The 13,392-nt window shown below is 34.7% G+C and overlaps 1 protein-coding gene across 1 annotated transcript; it reads left to right on the top strand.

Moving 5' to 3' along the window:
- Positions 1 to 8,226: 8,226 nt before the first annotated feature.
- LOC114411127 (sulfite oxidase-like) lies at positions 8,227 to 13,392 on the top strand. The gene is made up of 11 exons (XM_028374884.1): positions 8,227 to 8,331; positions 8,548 to 8,810; positions 8,911 to 8,973; positions 10,422 to 10,458; positions 10,559 to 10,640; positions 10,959 to 11,077; positions 11,194 to 11,289; positions 12,228 to 12,338; positions 12,425 to 12,526; positions 12,729 to 12,776; positions 13,299 to 13,392. The coding sequence occupies exons 1-11, from the start codon at positions 8,227 to 8,229 to the stop codon at positions 13,341 to 13,343; spliced, it is 1,071 nt and encodes a 356-aa protein (XP_028230685.1). The 3' UTR covers positions 13,344 to 13,392.

The raw sequence follows: 13,392 nt of genomic DNA, 5'->3' as shown, positions 1-13,392 counted from the left end.
TTGGACAAGAATTATATGTTGGCATGGATTTTGACAATAAAGATGCGGTCAAAAATGCACTGAAACAATATGTGATGAAGGTGCATCAAACTTTTAAGGTTGTTGAAACGAAATCACACAAATATATCGTTTGTTGCCCCAACAACACCGAAGAGTCTCCTTGCCCTTTTTATATGAGGGCAATTTTATCCAAAAAAACTGATGCATGGAAAGTGACACAATGGGGTGGACCGCACACATGTCTAAATATGACTATGACACAAGACCATGAGAAGCTTGATTCAAATTTAATTGCGACTTGCGTAGTAGGTACGTTTTTTATGTTCATATTATCCTACTTTTGTGTTATTTGTTATTTTAATTTGTAATTTGATTTTATTATTTGAATTACAGGCATGATCAGAGAAGATCCATCAATAAAAATTTCTTTGATTCAAGAAAGGATAAATAGTGAATTTTCCTATAAGGTTTCATACAGAAAAGCATGGATGGCCAAACAAAAGGCGATTGCAATTGAATATGGCGATTGGGAAGAGTCGTATGCGAAAATCTCGTCATGGCTAACACACATGCAAAATCATTCTCCTGGCTCTTACTTTCAAATACTACATGACGATTTTATTGTTGGTAATAGGGTAAGTCAATCATACAAGTTGACGAGTATTTTGGACATTTGGTCAATGCAAAGAGGCTTTTAAGTACTGTAAGCCAATCATACAAGTTGACGGCACACATTTATACGGCAAATACCGTGGGACCCTGTTAATGGCCACATCGCAAGATGGAAATGGTGGTGTTCTTCCTCTAGCATTCGTCGGGCGAGACGCTAACAGCATGGTCATGGTTTTTGGCCCACTTGCGTGAACACGTCACAGATAAGAATGGAATTTGTCTAATATCTGATCGTCACGCGAGTATAAAGTCTGCTGTCGCTAACGAACATCTTGGTTGGCAACCTCCCCACGGTTATCATGTGTACTGCGTGCGACACATAGCCAGCAATTTCAATCGCAAATTCAGCAACGCGAAACAAAAAGAGATGTTCAAGAAATTGGGTAAGGTTTATTTTATACATTAATTTAATTTGAGTTTGATGTCTACGTACAACTTTTGATGATAACAAATTTGATGCAGCGTACACTCCTTGCAAGCATGTGTGTGATCAAAACTTAGAAAAATTTCGTCAACTGAGTCCAGCCATAGCAAGATGGATTGATCGCATTTCAAAGGAAAAATGGAGCATGGCTTACGATACATCTGGACGACGATATGGTCACATGACAACCAACCTATCAGAATGTGTGAATAAGGTGTTGAAAGATTGTCGCAACATTCCAATAACAGCGTTGGTCAAGTCAACATATAGTAGGTGCCGAAAGTACTTTGTTGATCGTGGTCGCCAAGCCCAAAGACAATTAAGAGAAGGCCAAGTTTATTGTTCTAAGCTTGTTACAGAACTTAGGAAAAATCAAGAACAAGCTTGTTCGCACATCGTTCGCGTGTATGATATCCACTCGACAAGGTTTGAAGTAGAGGAGACCTTCAATCCTATAACGCAACGTGGCGGACAAAAATGGGCAGTTAACTTGAATGGCCATTATTGTCAATGCGGAAGGTATTCTGCGCTTCACTATCCATGTTCACACATTATTGCAGCTTGTGGTTACGTGAGCATGAACTACTACCAATATATAGATGTTGTTTACACCAATGAACACATCTTAAAAGCATACTCTGCACAGTGGTGGCCTCTTGGGAATGAAGCGGCAATTCCTCCTTCTGATGAGGCATGGACACTAATCCCTGACCCAACTACAATTCGTGCGAAAGGTCGGCCAAAATCAACAAGGATAAGGAATGAGATGGATTGGGTCGAACCATCTGACCACCGACAAAAATGTAGTAGATGTGGAGCTGAAGGGCACAATAGGCGCTGATGTCCAATGCAATCTGACCGTGGGAGTAATTCATTTAATTAATTTATGTATGTTACATGAGTGACTTGTATTGCTTTAGGTTTTGTTCAATGTATTTACTTGTTGGTATTCAATGAAATCGTTAGTTACTTTTTGTTGAATGTGTGCTTCTAATGAAATAAAATTACATTTAGAAGTTGAAATAAATGGAGTGGATCAATCGAGGTTGAGTGACATTGGTGTTGATCGTTAGTTAGAAACGTTAATGTCTAAGTATTTTGTCTACCTTAGTTTTTTTTAACTATCTACAATGACAAACTATGGACTTAGTCATTATGGTTTAGTGTCTAAGTATTTTGGTTTAGTGTTTAGGGTCTAAGCCTTAGGTTTTAGTGTTTAGAACTATGGGATTAGGGTTTACGCTTTATGTTTTAAGTGTTAGGGTTTAGTTTTTTTTATTTTAAGGGTTAGGGTTTAGTTTTTTTATTTTAGGGGTAGGGGTAGGGCTTAGTTTTTTATTTGAAGGGTTAGGCGTAGTTCCTATTTTTTTAGGGGTTAGGGGTTAGTTCTTATTTGTTAGGGGTTAGGGCTAAGTTTTTTAGGGGTTAGGGTTTAGTTCTTATTTTTTATTTTAGGGTTAGTGCTTATTTTTTAGGGGTTAGTGTTAAGTTCTTTTTATTTTAGGGTTTAGGGTTACTGCTTTTTATTTTAGTGGTTAGGGCTAACTTTTTTATAAGTATTAGGGTTTAGTTCTTAATTTTGAGGGGTTAGGGTTGTGTGCTTATTTTGTAGGGGTTAGGGCTAAGTTTTTTAGTTGAAGTGTTAGGGTTTAGTTCTTAATTTTGAGGGGTTAGGGTTGTGTGCTTATTTTGCAGGGGTTAGGGCTAAGTTTTTAGTTGAAGTGTTAGGGTTTAGTTCTTAATTTTGAGGGGTTAGGGTTTAGTTCTTAATTATTAGGGGTTAGGGTTGAGTGCTTATTTTGTAGTGGTTAGGGCTAAGTTTTTTATTTTAGGGTTTAGGGGTAATTTTTTTATTTTAGGGGTTAGGGTTAAGTTTTTTATTTGAAGGGTTAGGGTTAGTTCTTATTTGTTAGGGGTTGGAGCTATGTTTTTTTTATTTTAGGGGTTAGGGTTAAGTTTTTTATTTGAAGGGTTAGGGTTAGTTCTTATTTTTTACGGGTTAGGGTTTAGTTCTTATTTGTTAGGGGTTGGGGCTATGTTTTTTTTAATTTTAGGGTTAGGGTTAATTTTTTTATTGAGGGTTTAGGGTTAGGTTTTTTATTTTAAGGGTTAGGGTTTAGTTCTTATTTTTTAGGGAAATAAAATTACATTTAGAAGTTGAAATAAAATTACTTTTTTTTGAATGTGTACTTCTAATGAAATAAAATTACATTTAGAAGTTGAAATAAAATTACTTTTTTTTAAGGGTAAGGGTTTAGTTCTTATTTGTTAGGGTTAGGCTTAGTTTTTTTATTTTAGGGTTAGGGTTTAGTTATGAAAATTTTAGGGTTAGGGCTAATTTTTAGGGGTTAGGGTTAGGTTTTTTTATTTTAGGGTTTAGGGTTTAGTTCTTATTTTTTAGGGTTAGGCTTAGTTTTTTTATTTTAGGGTTAGGGTTTAGTTATGAAAATTTTAGGGTTAGGGCTAATTTTGAGGGGTTAGGGTTAGGTTTTTTATTTTAGGGTTTAGGGTTTAGTTCTGAACATTTTTGGCTTAGGTCTAATGTTTAGGGGTTAGGGTTAGGTTTTTCTATCTTACGGTTAGGGTTTAATTCTGAACATTTTAGTGTTAGGGCTAATTTTTAAGGGTTAGGGTTAGGTTTTTCTATTTTAGGGTTAGGGTTTATGGCTAAACATTTTAGGGTCAAGGCTAATTGTTAGTGGTTAGGGTTAGGTTTTTTATTTTAGGATTAGGGTTTAGTTCAGAACAGTTTAGGGCGAAGTGCTTATATTTTACAGGTTAGGGTTAGTGTTTCTATTTTAAGGGTTATGGGTTACTTTTTATGTTTTATGGGTTAGGGTTTAGTTCACATTGAAGTTCATCGTTACTTAGAAACATTAGTTTTTTCCTTTTGGCTACCTTTGTTATTTGGTTTAGGGTTCATTGATTATTATAGTTTGATACGCGACATAAATTCTATCCATAAGTAAGCCTTAATAAACTGAATATCATACATTACGCCATGAATGTCAAATTACAAATATACAACAAAGCCTTAATAAACGGAGACATGCAAATCATTCATTTTGGTGTCCGTGATGCCGTGAGGATGTGCCACATGGTCGATCCTATCTTCGTGCTTGGCGATCAGGATTTCTTCTGCCCCGATGCCTCCCCGCTTCTTCTTCGTCAGCCTCCGCAGAAAATGCGTGACGCAAATCAACACCGAATAAGTCACCCGTATTAGGTATTTGTTCCGGTACATTCCATTGTGTTCTTAACGGGGCATTAGGTGTTGGAATTGGGCCATGATATTGTTGTGAAGGGGTCATTGTGGGCCATGAAAAATGAGCTTGTGTTTCCGCAAAACCACCGAACGATTGCTGGCTTGCAGAAGTATCAGTGTGATGATCCTGAAAAGGATACTGATACATCTGTGTCGGATACTCAGCAAATGTTTGTGGCGTGTAATACATTCCATGGCCACGCTCCGCCATTTGTTGGGAATATTCTTCCGCTTCAACAGTGTCCCTTCTTCTGTCTATCCCCTGAGTTTCAATACTTGACTGAAGCATGTGAAACTGTTGTGCGGGAAATTGACGCTCTGATGCGGGACCATGTGACACTGGCTCAGTGACTCTCTCTTGCTCTTCGGATAAAATTGTAATTTTTTCCACATAAGGCACGAGATCATCAATTGTCCATGTATTCCTCCCTTGAGGAGACACCATGTATTGTAATGTCTCCGCAACTTCAGCCTGCATTTATAAGGGTAAGAAAATTAATGGCCATCATTAAATAAAAGTTCAAGTTAAAATTTGAAACAAATTAAAAAATACCAATGTAGCCGTCTTTGCATTTTCTGGGTCAACAAACATCTTTGTCTTTCGCCTATACCAGACCATGTAGTCCGAGTTAAAACTCAATAAGCCTTCTTGTCGGGGATAAGCGTCGACCCTAAATGCATGGCGATTATTCCACTGCTGGATCATTGGGGCGAACAATTGCCCCCAATTTTCGTCATGTTTCCCTTTTAATGTTATGCCATGAATGTTTAAGGGTTGTGAAGGAGACTCTGGAACTGGTTGTTGCATCCCAAATTGTCTCAACACTCTGTCCGGTTGGTGCCACTCAATAACTTGGAAACAAATTAGTGGCACCACCGCGTACCACGCGAGACTTCCGACTAAACAAACGGGAGGCAACAATGATATAACGGTTGATGGGTAAGGCTCCCACACAAACAAACTGCATATAACAACATAGTTGTGAACATTGTAGTAAAATAAGACATAATTTTGTATTTTACAAATACAGTAGCATGGTTCTTACCTCATGACGTTTCATAATATCCAACTTGCGACGAAAAACTTTCACATCATCATTGCCGATATGTTGGTTTCCACGTCGCAGCCACCTACAAAGAATAAAATTTAATATACCCTAAAACCATTTATTCTATTGAAATGAAAGACGCTGTTAAAAATGACTGACCTGTGCCCTAGTGGTATATTTTCTATTTGGGAAGGAGTCCTCTTTGGAGTCAAGGTTGGACATCGTTCCCATGCCCACAATTGTAGTAAGATGCACATACCTCCGATTGATTTAGTTTTATAATTGGTGGCACTGCACATCTCTCTGTATAGAAAACCAAGTACATCAGCTCCCCATGCATATCTGCTACATTCTTCAAAGTCACGTAAAAATTGAAGGTACCTTAGCGAAACTCTGTTACTGGTTTTGTCAACGAACAAGACACCTCCAATAAATCTCAGTATCCATGCACGGGCAAACCTTCGTACTTGTTCTTCGTCGTCGTCATTATTAATTTGATCAAAATGGTGAGCCAACCAACTTAATTTAATCACACTACCTTTAATTTCACCTTCTTGTGGTCTGACTCCCAATAATTCCTCACATAAATAAGCCCAATCAAGATTTGTTGGACCGATTAATGGTAAACCATCCACACTTATACCTAACAACACAGAGACGTCTTGTAGAGTGATAGTACACTCTCCGCATCTCATGTGAAACGTATGTGTTTCCGGCCTCCATCTTTCTATCAGAGCACTAATTAGTGAGACATTTATTTTTAAGTATCCCATCTTGATAATCCACCCGAAACCAGATTGTTGAAGAAAAGGAAAAATTTGTTCTGGAATTTGTTCTTCCCCTTGATACGTGGGGACAACTCGTCTGATATGTAATTTTCTTTCTTCTTCCCCATTCCAAACATGTTCTGAAACATGCTTAGGTTGCATCCATAATACATCAGTATCGATGGGGCCAGATTTAATGTTAATATGTGATGAAGATGATGATGAAGATGTCATTGCTACTGCAAAATAAAATATAATACATGTGAAGAAAACTTTAATTTATTAGTAAACTTTAAATATATAACAATAAATTTGTAAAAAATCAAACTGGGCAATTTTTAATATATTCTATACATAAATTAAAATACATGTGAAGAAAACTTTAATTTATTAGTAATTTTTTTTCTACAATTAACAAATAAATAATTGAATAAAATATGGACTAACAAATTATTTATAATACAAACAAATATTGAAATGCAAAAAATCATTTCAATAATATATATACAAAAATAATAATAATGTACAATGTATCATATATTTAATCACTTAAATTTTCTAAAACAAATAATATTAACGTACAAATTAAAACTAACAAATAATATATATATCATTCTAACTAAAAAATAATTAACTCAAATAATATTAAATTATCAACTCATTTATTTAAAATACAAAATTATAATACTAAAAAGATAAATTTACGTGTGTCAAGTGTCTAATATTACAATTATTTATTTAAGTGTCAAATATTTAATATTACAAAAACTATACCTAAAGCTAATATTAACTTGTGTCTAATACTAAAAAATCTAATATTACGTATGTGTATCATGCATGTATATATATTTATTAGACTAAACTATCATCCGTCTAAATATATACCTAATACTACAAAACTAATATGACATGTATAAAATTTAAGAATATACACAACAACTAAATATATATACACGTAATATTTTTATACTAACTAAACAAATATATAATATTCTTTTCAATTATACTTACTCATACAATTTTTTTACGAGAGATTAAGTTATAAAATAATTTCTTATTTAAAACTCATAAGAATAATTAGTTTTTCAACCCCCTGCAAAATACATCATATATTTTAATTCTACGAATAATTAAGAATACAATTAATTTAGATTATATACAACATATGTAGTATACAAATAAAATAAATTTAGAAAAATAATTGAAACAAGTTGATAAGAAAGAATAATTATTTTAGAAAACTTTATATTTCTTGAGTTAGAATATATTTTATTTTACAGATATTTCTAGAATTCATAATAAAATTCTCATTCTTTGATAAAAAAAAATTAATAATAATATTCTATGCTATGCTGTAATTACTACTAATACTAAAATATTATATACAATAACCAAATAACATCTAACAATATATACAATAACAATAACTAAATAAAATTTTAATTCTAACTAACCAAATAATATTTTCATACTAACTAACCTAACCAAATAATATTTTCATACTAACTAACCTAACATTGAAATATTTATTAATAAGTAAAAAATAATAACACAATAGCTACTCATACGAACTAATTTAAACTTAGAACTTTTGTTAATAATAACTAACCTACTATTTACATACTAACTAACTTAGAATATTTGTTAATACTAATACTAACTAACTTAAACTTATAATATATATTAACATATTTACTTTGAAAATACATACCAGGAATTTAAGGGCACTTAAAGGGCACTTGAAGGATGAAAGCACAAAACAGCACAGCAAGCACAACACAAACACAATAATCTCTCAAACTCAAGAAGAAAGAAAGAGAAAGCAAAGTAAGCTGTGTAAGCGTAAAGAATGAGTTCAACATTTTTTTTATAGCTGAAAAATTAAACACCAACGTTCAATTTTTTTTAACGTTCACATGCTATATAGTATAGCCTTTTCAGAACTGAAAACTAAACATTGCAGGGTGCAGACCGTGAAAGCCATCAACGTAAACCCTAGGTGCAGGCTTAGGCTTTTCAGAACTGAAATAAAGCTTGAACACGTGAACCATGGGTGCAAAGCTTGAACACGTGAACGTGCAGTCTCATCAAGCCTATCCCGCAGAAGCCAGTGGCGGCATCCCTCTCTCCCCCGTCCCGCAACAGCCACTGGCGGTACCCCCTCTCTCCTCCTATCCCGCAGAAGCTACTGGCGGTACCCACTCTCTCCCCCTATCCCGCCATTGCTGTTGGCGGTACCCCTCTCCCCCTCTCTCCTAGTCAGCCTATTCAAGCTTCCCGCCAGTGTTAATGGCGGCACCCACGTAAGAAACTGACCCCCTCTGTAATTTGTTATAAATGAGACCCCATTCCGTAAATAGTTTCTAAAAGAAACCCTGTAAAATAAATTTGCCGAACCCTTCTCTTCTCATCAATGCCAAGGCAACCCCAACTATCCCTTCCTCTCTCCTTTACCCCAAAACGCTAATTACTGTAATTAATTACCACTTCATTGTTTTTTGTTTCATTTTTTCTCAGGAACCTTTCAATGCGGAGCCACCGCGTGCTGCGTTGGTTGCCTCTTATGTCACCCCTTCCGATTTCTTCTACAACAGGAACCACGGCCCTATCCCCATTGTTGAAGACATCAACAGGTCCCTTTCTTTCTTTCTCTTTAACCTTCTTTGCTGTGCTTTAAAACCTTGTGGGTTTAAGTTTGACTCGTTTTGCGATGCGTTTGCTTGCTTGGAACAGATACTCCGTGACCGTGTCTGGTTTGGTGGAGCGTCCCAAACAGCTCTTCATGAAAGATATCTGGTTAGTGCGTTCGTGCGTCTTTGGAATTCAATTGCCACAATTGGTACTCTTGCACAGTGAATGTCAGAATTCCTTTTAGGATTCGCCATGATTCAAAGGTGAAGGTAGAGTCGATTGTCAAGTTAGTCCTTGAATGATGTGAATTGTGCCTGAGGTTTGTGATTGGTGATCAAGGTTTTAAATTGCCGTCATGGTCGTGGTCGTGGTTTCCTACTTTCCTTATATGGTGGGAAATTACATACAAATGTGGCTGATGCAGCCACAATTGCAGTTGTATTGTGGTTGCAGAAACTTCAAAAACTTTGACATTGTCGCCATAATTGTGGTAGCGATTGGAAGTTCAATAATTTTTTTGTGCAGCCTAATCTAATGTATTCATATTTTATTCGGAAGTTCCTAGATGAAACTAATTTTACCTTTTTTTTTATAGAGAAAAAGTATTATTATGTGCTTACTCTATTTCAAATCCTGTGAGCAGTCATTAGCATTTATTAGGCAATATCCCGGCAATATAATATACTGGTATTTTATTTCTTTTTTATTTTTTCGAAAGGTCTATTTTCTTTTATTAATTTCATTGAATATTAGTTTGAATAGCAGAAAAAGGAGAATTTTTTTTTAAAACCTTGTTCATGACTAAATGCATATTTAGAGACCACAGGTGTAATTTCAACTTCCGAGGACTAGCGTGACATTGACTTTATCTTTCAAGCATGGTTGTTAGAGTTTTATGGTTCACAATACGGTTTGAATGCAATTTGGCTGGCAACCATGTAATGAAGGTTTTTGAATTGTGTGGTACATGGATGAATTCATGTGTTTCCTCGTCACCAATATGAATCACACAATTAAGCAATTTGAAGCTTTTTTTTTTTAATTTTTACTTTGGTTTCACCAGCCATATCTTATAAAAGAAATTGAAAAGTTATGTGAGCTTAAATTGTTAAATGAAAAGGAATGAAAGTAGTAGTGTTGAACACAGTTTGATTATTGAAATGCTCTATTTCATTCTTCTTAAACAAAGGTTTCATGCTATCACTCCTGCATTCTGTGCTCTATTTGGCTGTTCTATTTTTTCTGTTTTCAGTCTTCAGAAATAGAGGCTTCTTTTTCACGGGGCTTGTATATTCATTTTCTAGTTATAATTATTACTTTCATGATATATTCCAAGCTGTTTTTCATTGTGTCTATAAAATTTATGATTCGATACGATTTATGTTTCAAAATTCAAAAATTAGCAGGACAGGTGATGATTTTAATTATGATTCAATAGCCTTTATTCAAGACTTATTTGACTATTTACTTGGTGGAAGTTGGATAAGTCAAAGTGATAGTGGCCTCTCATTTATCCAAGAGTTAATAACAACACAATCTGTTCTGAAAAAAAGAATTCTGGATTTAGTATTTTTGTTGTTATGCAAGAACGTGACCATGTTATTTGATGACAGGATGCTTCCAAAATATTCTGTCACTGCCACGTTGCAGGTGTGTGTTCTTTTGCAGAACTTGGATTGAATTGGAGCCATGTCTATTTTGGTTCTTTTGTTGTTGATGGGATGGTTGCATCCTGCAATGTATATCTCAGTGTGCAGGTAATCGAAGGACTGCTATGAGCAAGATCAAAACAGTAAAGGGAGTTGGCTGGGATGTTTCTGCTATTGGAAATGGTTAGTATTGTCAACTTTGTTGGATTAGTGAGATGAAAATTGATGTGATCAAGGAATGAAGAAGCTTGAGTTATTTATGTTTCACCTTGAGTCTCGATGGACTTTTTCTGTTTGGGAAGGAAGTCTAAGTTCTGGTATGAGAAGGGGGGAGGGGATGCCAACATGTAAGTAAATCAAAGTGTGCTAGGATTGAATCTCTGGATTAAGTATTTCACAAAGCAACTACGATGTCCCTTGAGTGCTTAGCTACAAACTAAATTTTTTAATATAATAAGTCTTGTGTGCTAATCACTGTTTCATTATATTTGCCTTTCTCAGCTATTTGGGGTGGTGCCAAATTGTCTGATGTTCTAGAACTTGTTGGAATTCCAAAGTTGACTAGTGTCACTCGATTTGGTGGAAGACATGTGGAATTTATAAGCGTTGATAAGTGCAAGGTGATGACTATGGCTTGTATGTTTACTCTATAGACACCTTGAATTCATTTTGATTACTTGTACCATTCAATTGAAAATGTTCTGTTGATTCCTTTCAATATTAAAAAAACTTATAGGAGGAAAATGGGGGTCCATACAAGGCTTCAATACCACTCAGTCAGGCCACAAATCCTGAAGCAGATGTTCTACTAGCTTATGAAATGAATGGTGAAGTAAGTGAATCTGACTTTTTGTATGCTATCTTCTTGCAGTACTAAAGTTTTCAAGTTTTTTGTTTCTGAGATTTATTACTTTCTATAAGAAACAAATATAAAAAATATTCTCTATGATTCATGCCACACAGTAGGTTTCTCATATTTTTATAGAAGAGCTGCAGGTTTCATTGTTTAATTTGTCAATAAGAATGATATGAAATGTATTATAATCCAAAACAGTAACACCTATTTATTCCAATAAGTCAAGCACTAGTGAAATACATCTAATATAAATCAAGTATCTTTTTTACCTGAGATTGATAATTTTTGGGGAATAAAAATCGAGTAATTTTTTTTTTGTTTATATAAAATAAATATAGGACACTAAAAATAAAGAAAAATATATTATTCTTTATTTAGATAATGTCCAAATTTTTTATCCCTAAAACCCCATAAATAGCTTGAACTGTATAGTAACAACAATCAATTTTAGCTTGAATGGCTTGTAGAGGAACCCTACCTTCTCTGATCCACTCAACAAGTGCAATTTCTTTTCCATCGATATGTCCTGCATATACCCTATAAATTCAACTTTAGCTTGAATGGTTTGACGAGGAACCCTACCTTTTTCTCTTTTCCTACATTTTCACCCATACCCTATAAATTCTCAGTAGGATAAATAAGATTAGCTATCAAATAAAATACTCAGTTAAAAAACATCTCTTCAGGGGTAAAGTGATGAACATCTAGGGAGATGCATGAGTAGTAGTGATCGTAGGCTAGCTTTGTTGATCAAACCATAAGCATCTTTAATCTTTGTCCTTTGTAAAACTTATCCATTGTACTTTCAGTGGGAAATTACAACTGGATTTTTCTTTTTGGTTTTGATTGGTGAATTATGATATTATATTAGTTAGTGTTTTCAGCTCAGTTAATAACCCATTCCCTTTCATTAGCCTCTTAACAGGGATCATGGGTATCCATTACGTGTGGTTGTTCCTAGTGTCATTGGGGCCCGGTCTGTTAAATGGCTGGAAGATATCAATATCATTGCAGAAGAATGCCAGGTCTAATATATATGATGTAAAATGGTATTGACATTTTAAAAATTTCCTTTCAAAGTGGCCTATAACTTCACATTATCATGTATAAGGGTTTATTCATGCAAAAGGACTACAAAATGTTTCCACCATCAGTGAATTGGGATAATATTGATTGGTCAACCCGGAGACCGCAAATGGATTTCCCAGTTCAGGTATGCTGATTATTTTACTCTTTCTGCTTTACCTAACTTAATTTTTAACAAACAAAAACCTATCAATTAGTATTTTTAAAGCAAGTTTTGTACATTTAATGTATTACAAGCTGAGAATCAGGCCATGATGAACCAAGCAGAACAAGTTTGTGTTTTTTTATGCAAACCTTTTGTAACTAAAACTTATTACTTTTCGTGGCAGTGTGTTATATGTTCTCTAGAAGACGTGAGCACAGTAAAGCCTGGGAAGGTTAGTTTATTTAATCACGCTTATAATGAGCTATTCATGCATGAATGTCTGTGGGGAGCATTATTTCTCTGCTTTTAATTTACATGAATGTGTTTTTATAATCAGAAATTCCAAAACATGCCAATTTTGCTTTGTTTTTTCTTATCTTGATCTCATTTACATGGCATGCACATTGGGAACTTTGACTAAGCTTTTCAAGTGCTCAGTTATCATCACTGTATGTGGCATTTGCTCCAAAATATATTGATGTTCGCTAATCTATTTCCAGTTCTAAGAAAATTATTTTTGTTTTCCTCAAAAGTAATTTCAAACAATATTTTAAATTTGTTTCCTGAAAAAGAAAACGCATCCTTTCTCAGTAGAAATGAATTTTCAATACACACCTGTCCACCTGAACTCAAATTTTGGCATATGTTCCTTTTGATGATTTTTACCTCTTTCTTTTTCCTTACATATTTTGTCCATTTGGTCATTAACTCAAATCTTAATTCTTGCATTTCGTTGTCCAAACTGGCGAAACAGCAGGATCAGGAACGTTTTGCCGTCCAAACTGGCGAAACAGCGTGATCAGGAACGTTTCACCGTCCAAACTGGCGAAACAGGGTGCAGCATAGGG

Source organism: Glycine soja, chromosome 5, assembly GCF_004193775.1.
Source record: "Glycine soja cultivar W05 chromosome 5, ASM419377v2, whole genome shotgun sequence".
Classification (NCBI taxonomy): domain Eukaryota; kingdom Viridiplantae; phylum Streptophyta; class Magnoliopsida; order Fabales; family Fabaceae; genus Glycine; species Glycine soja.
The sequence above is the reverse complement of the archived record's forward strand: the minus strand, read 5'-3'. Positions and strand labels throughout refer to the sequence as shown.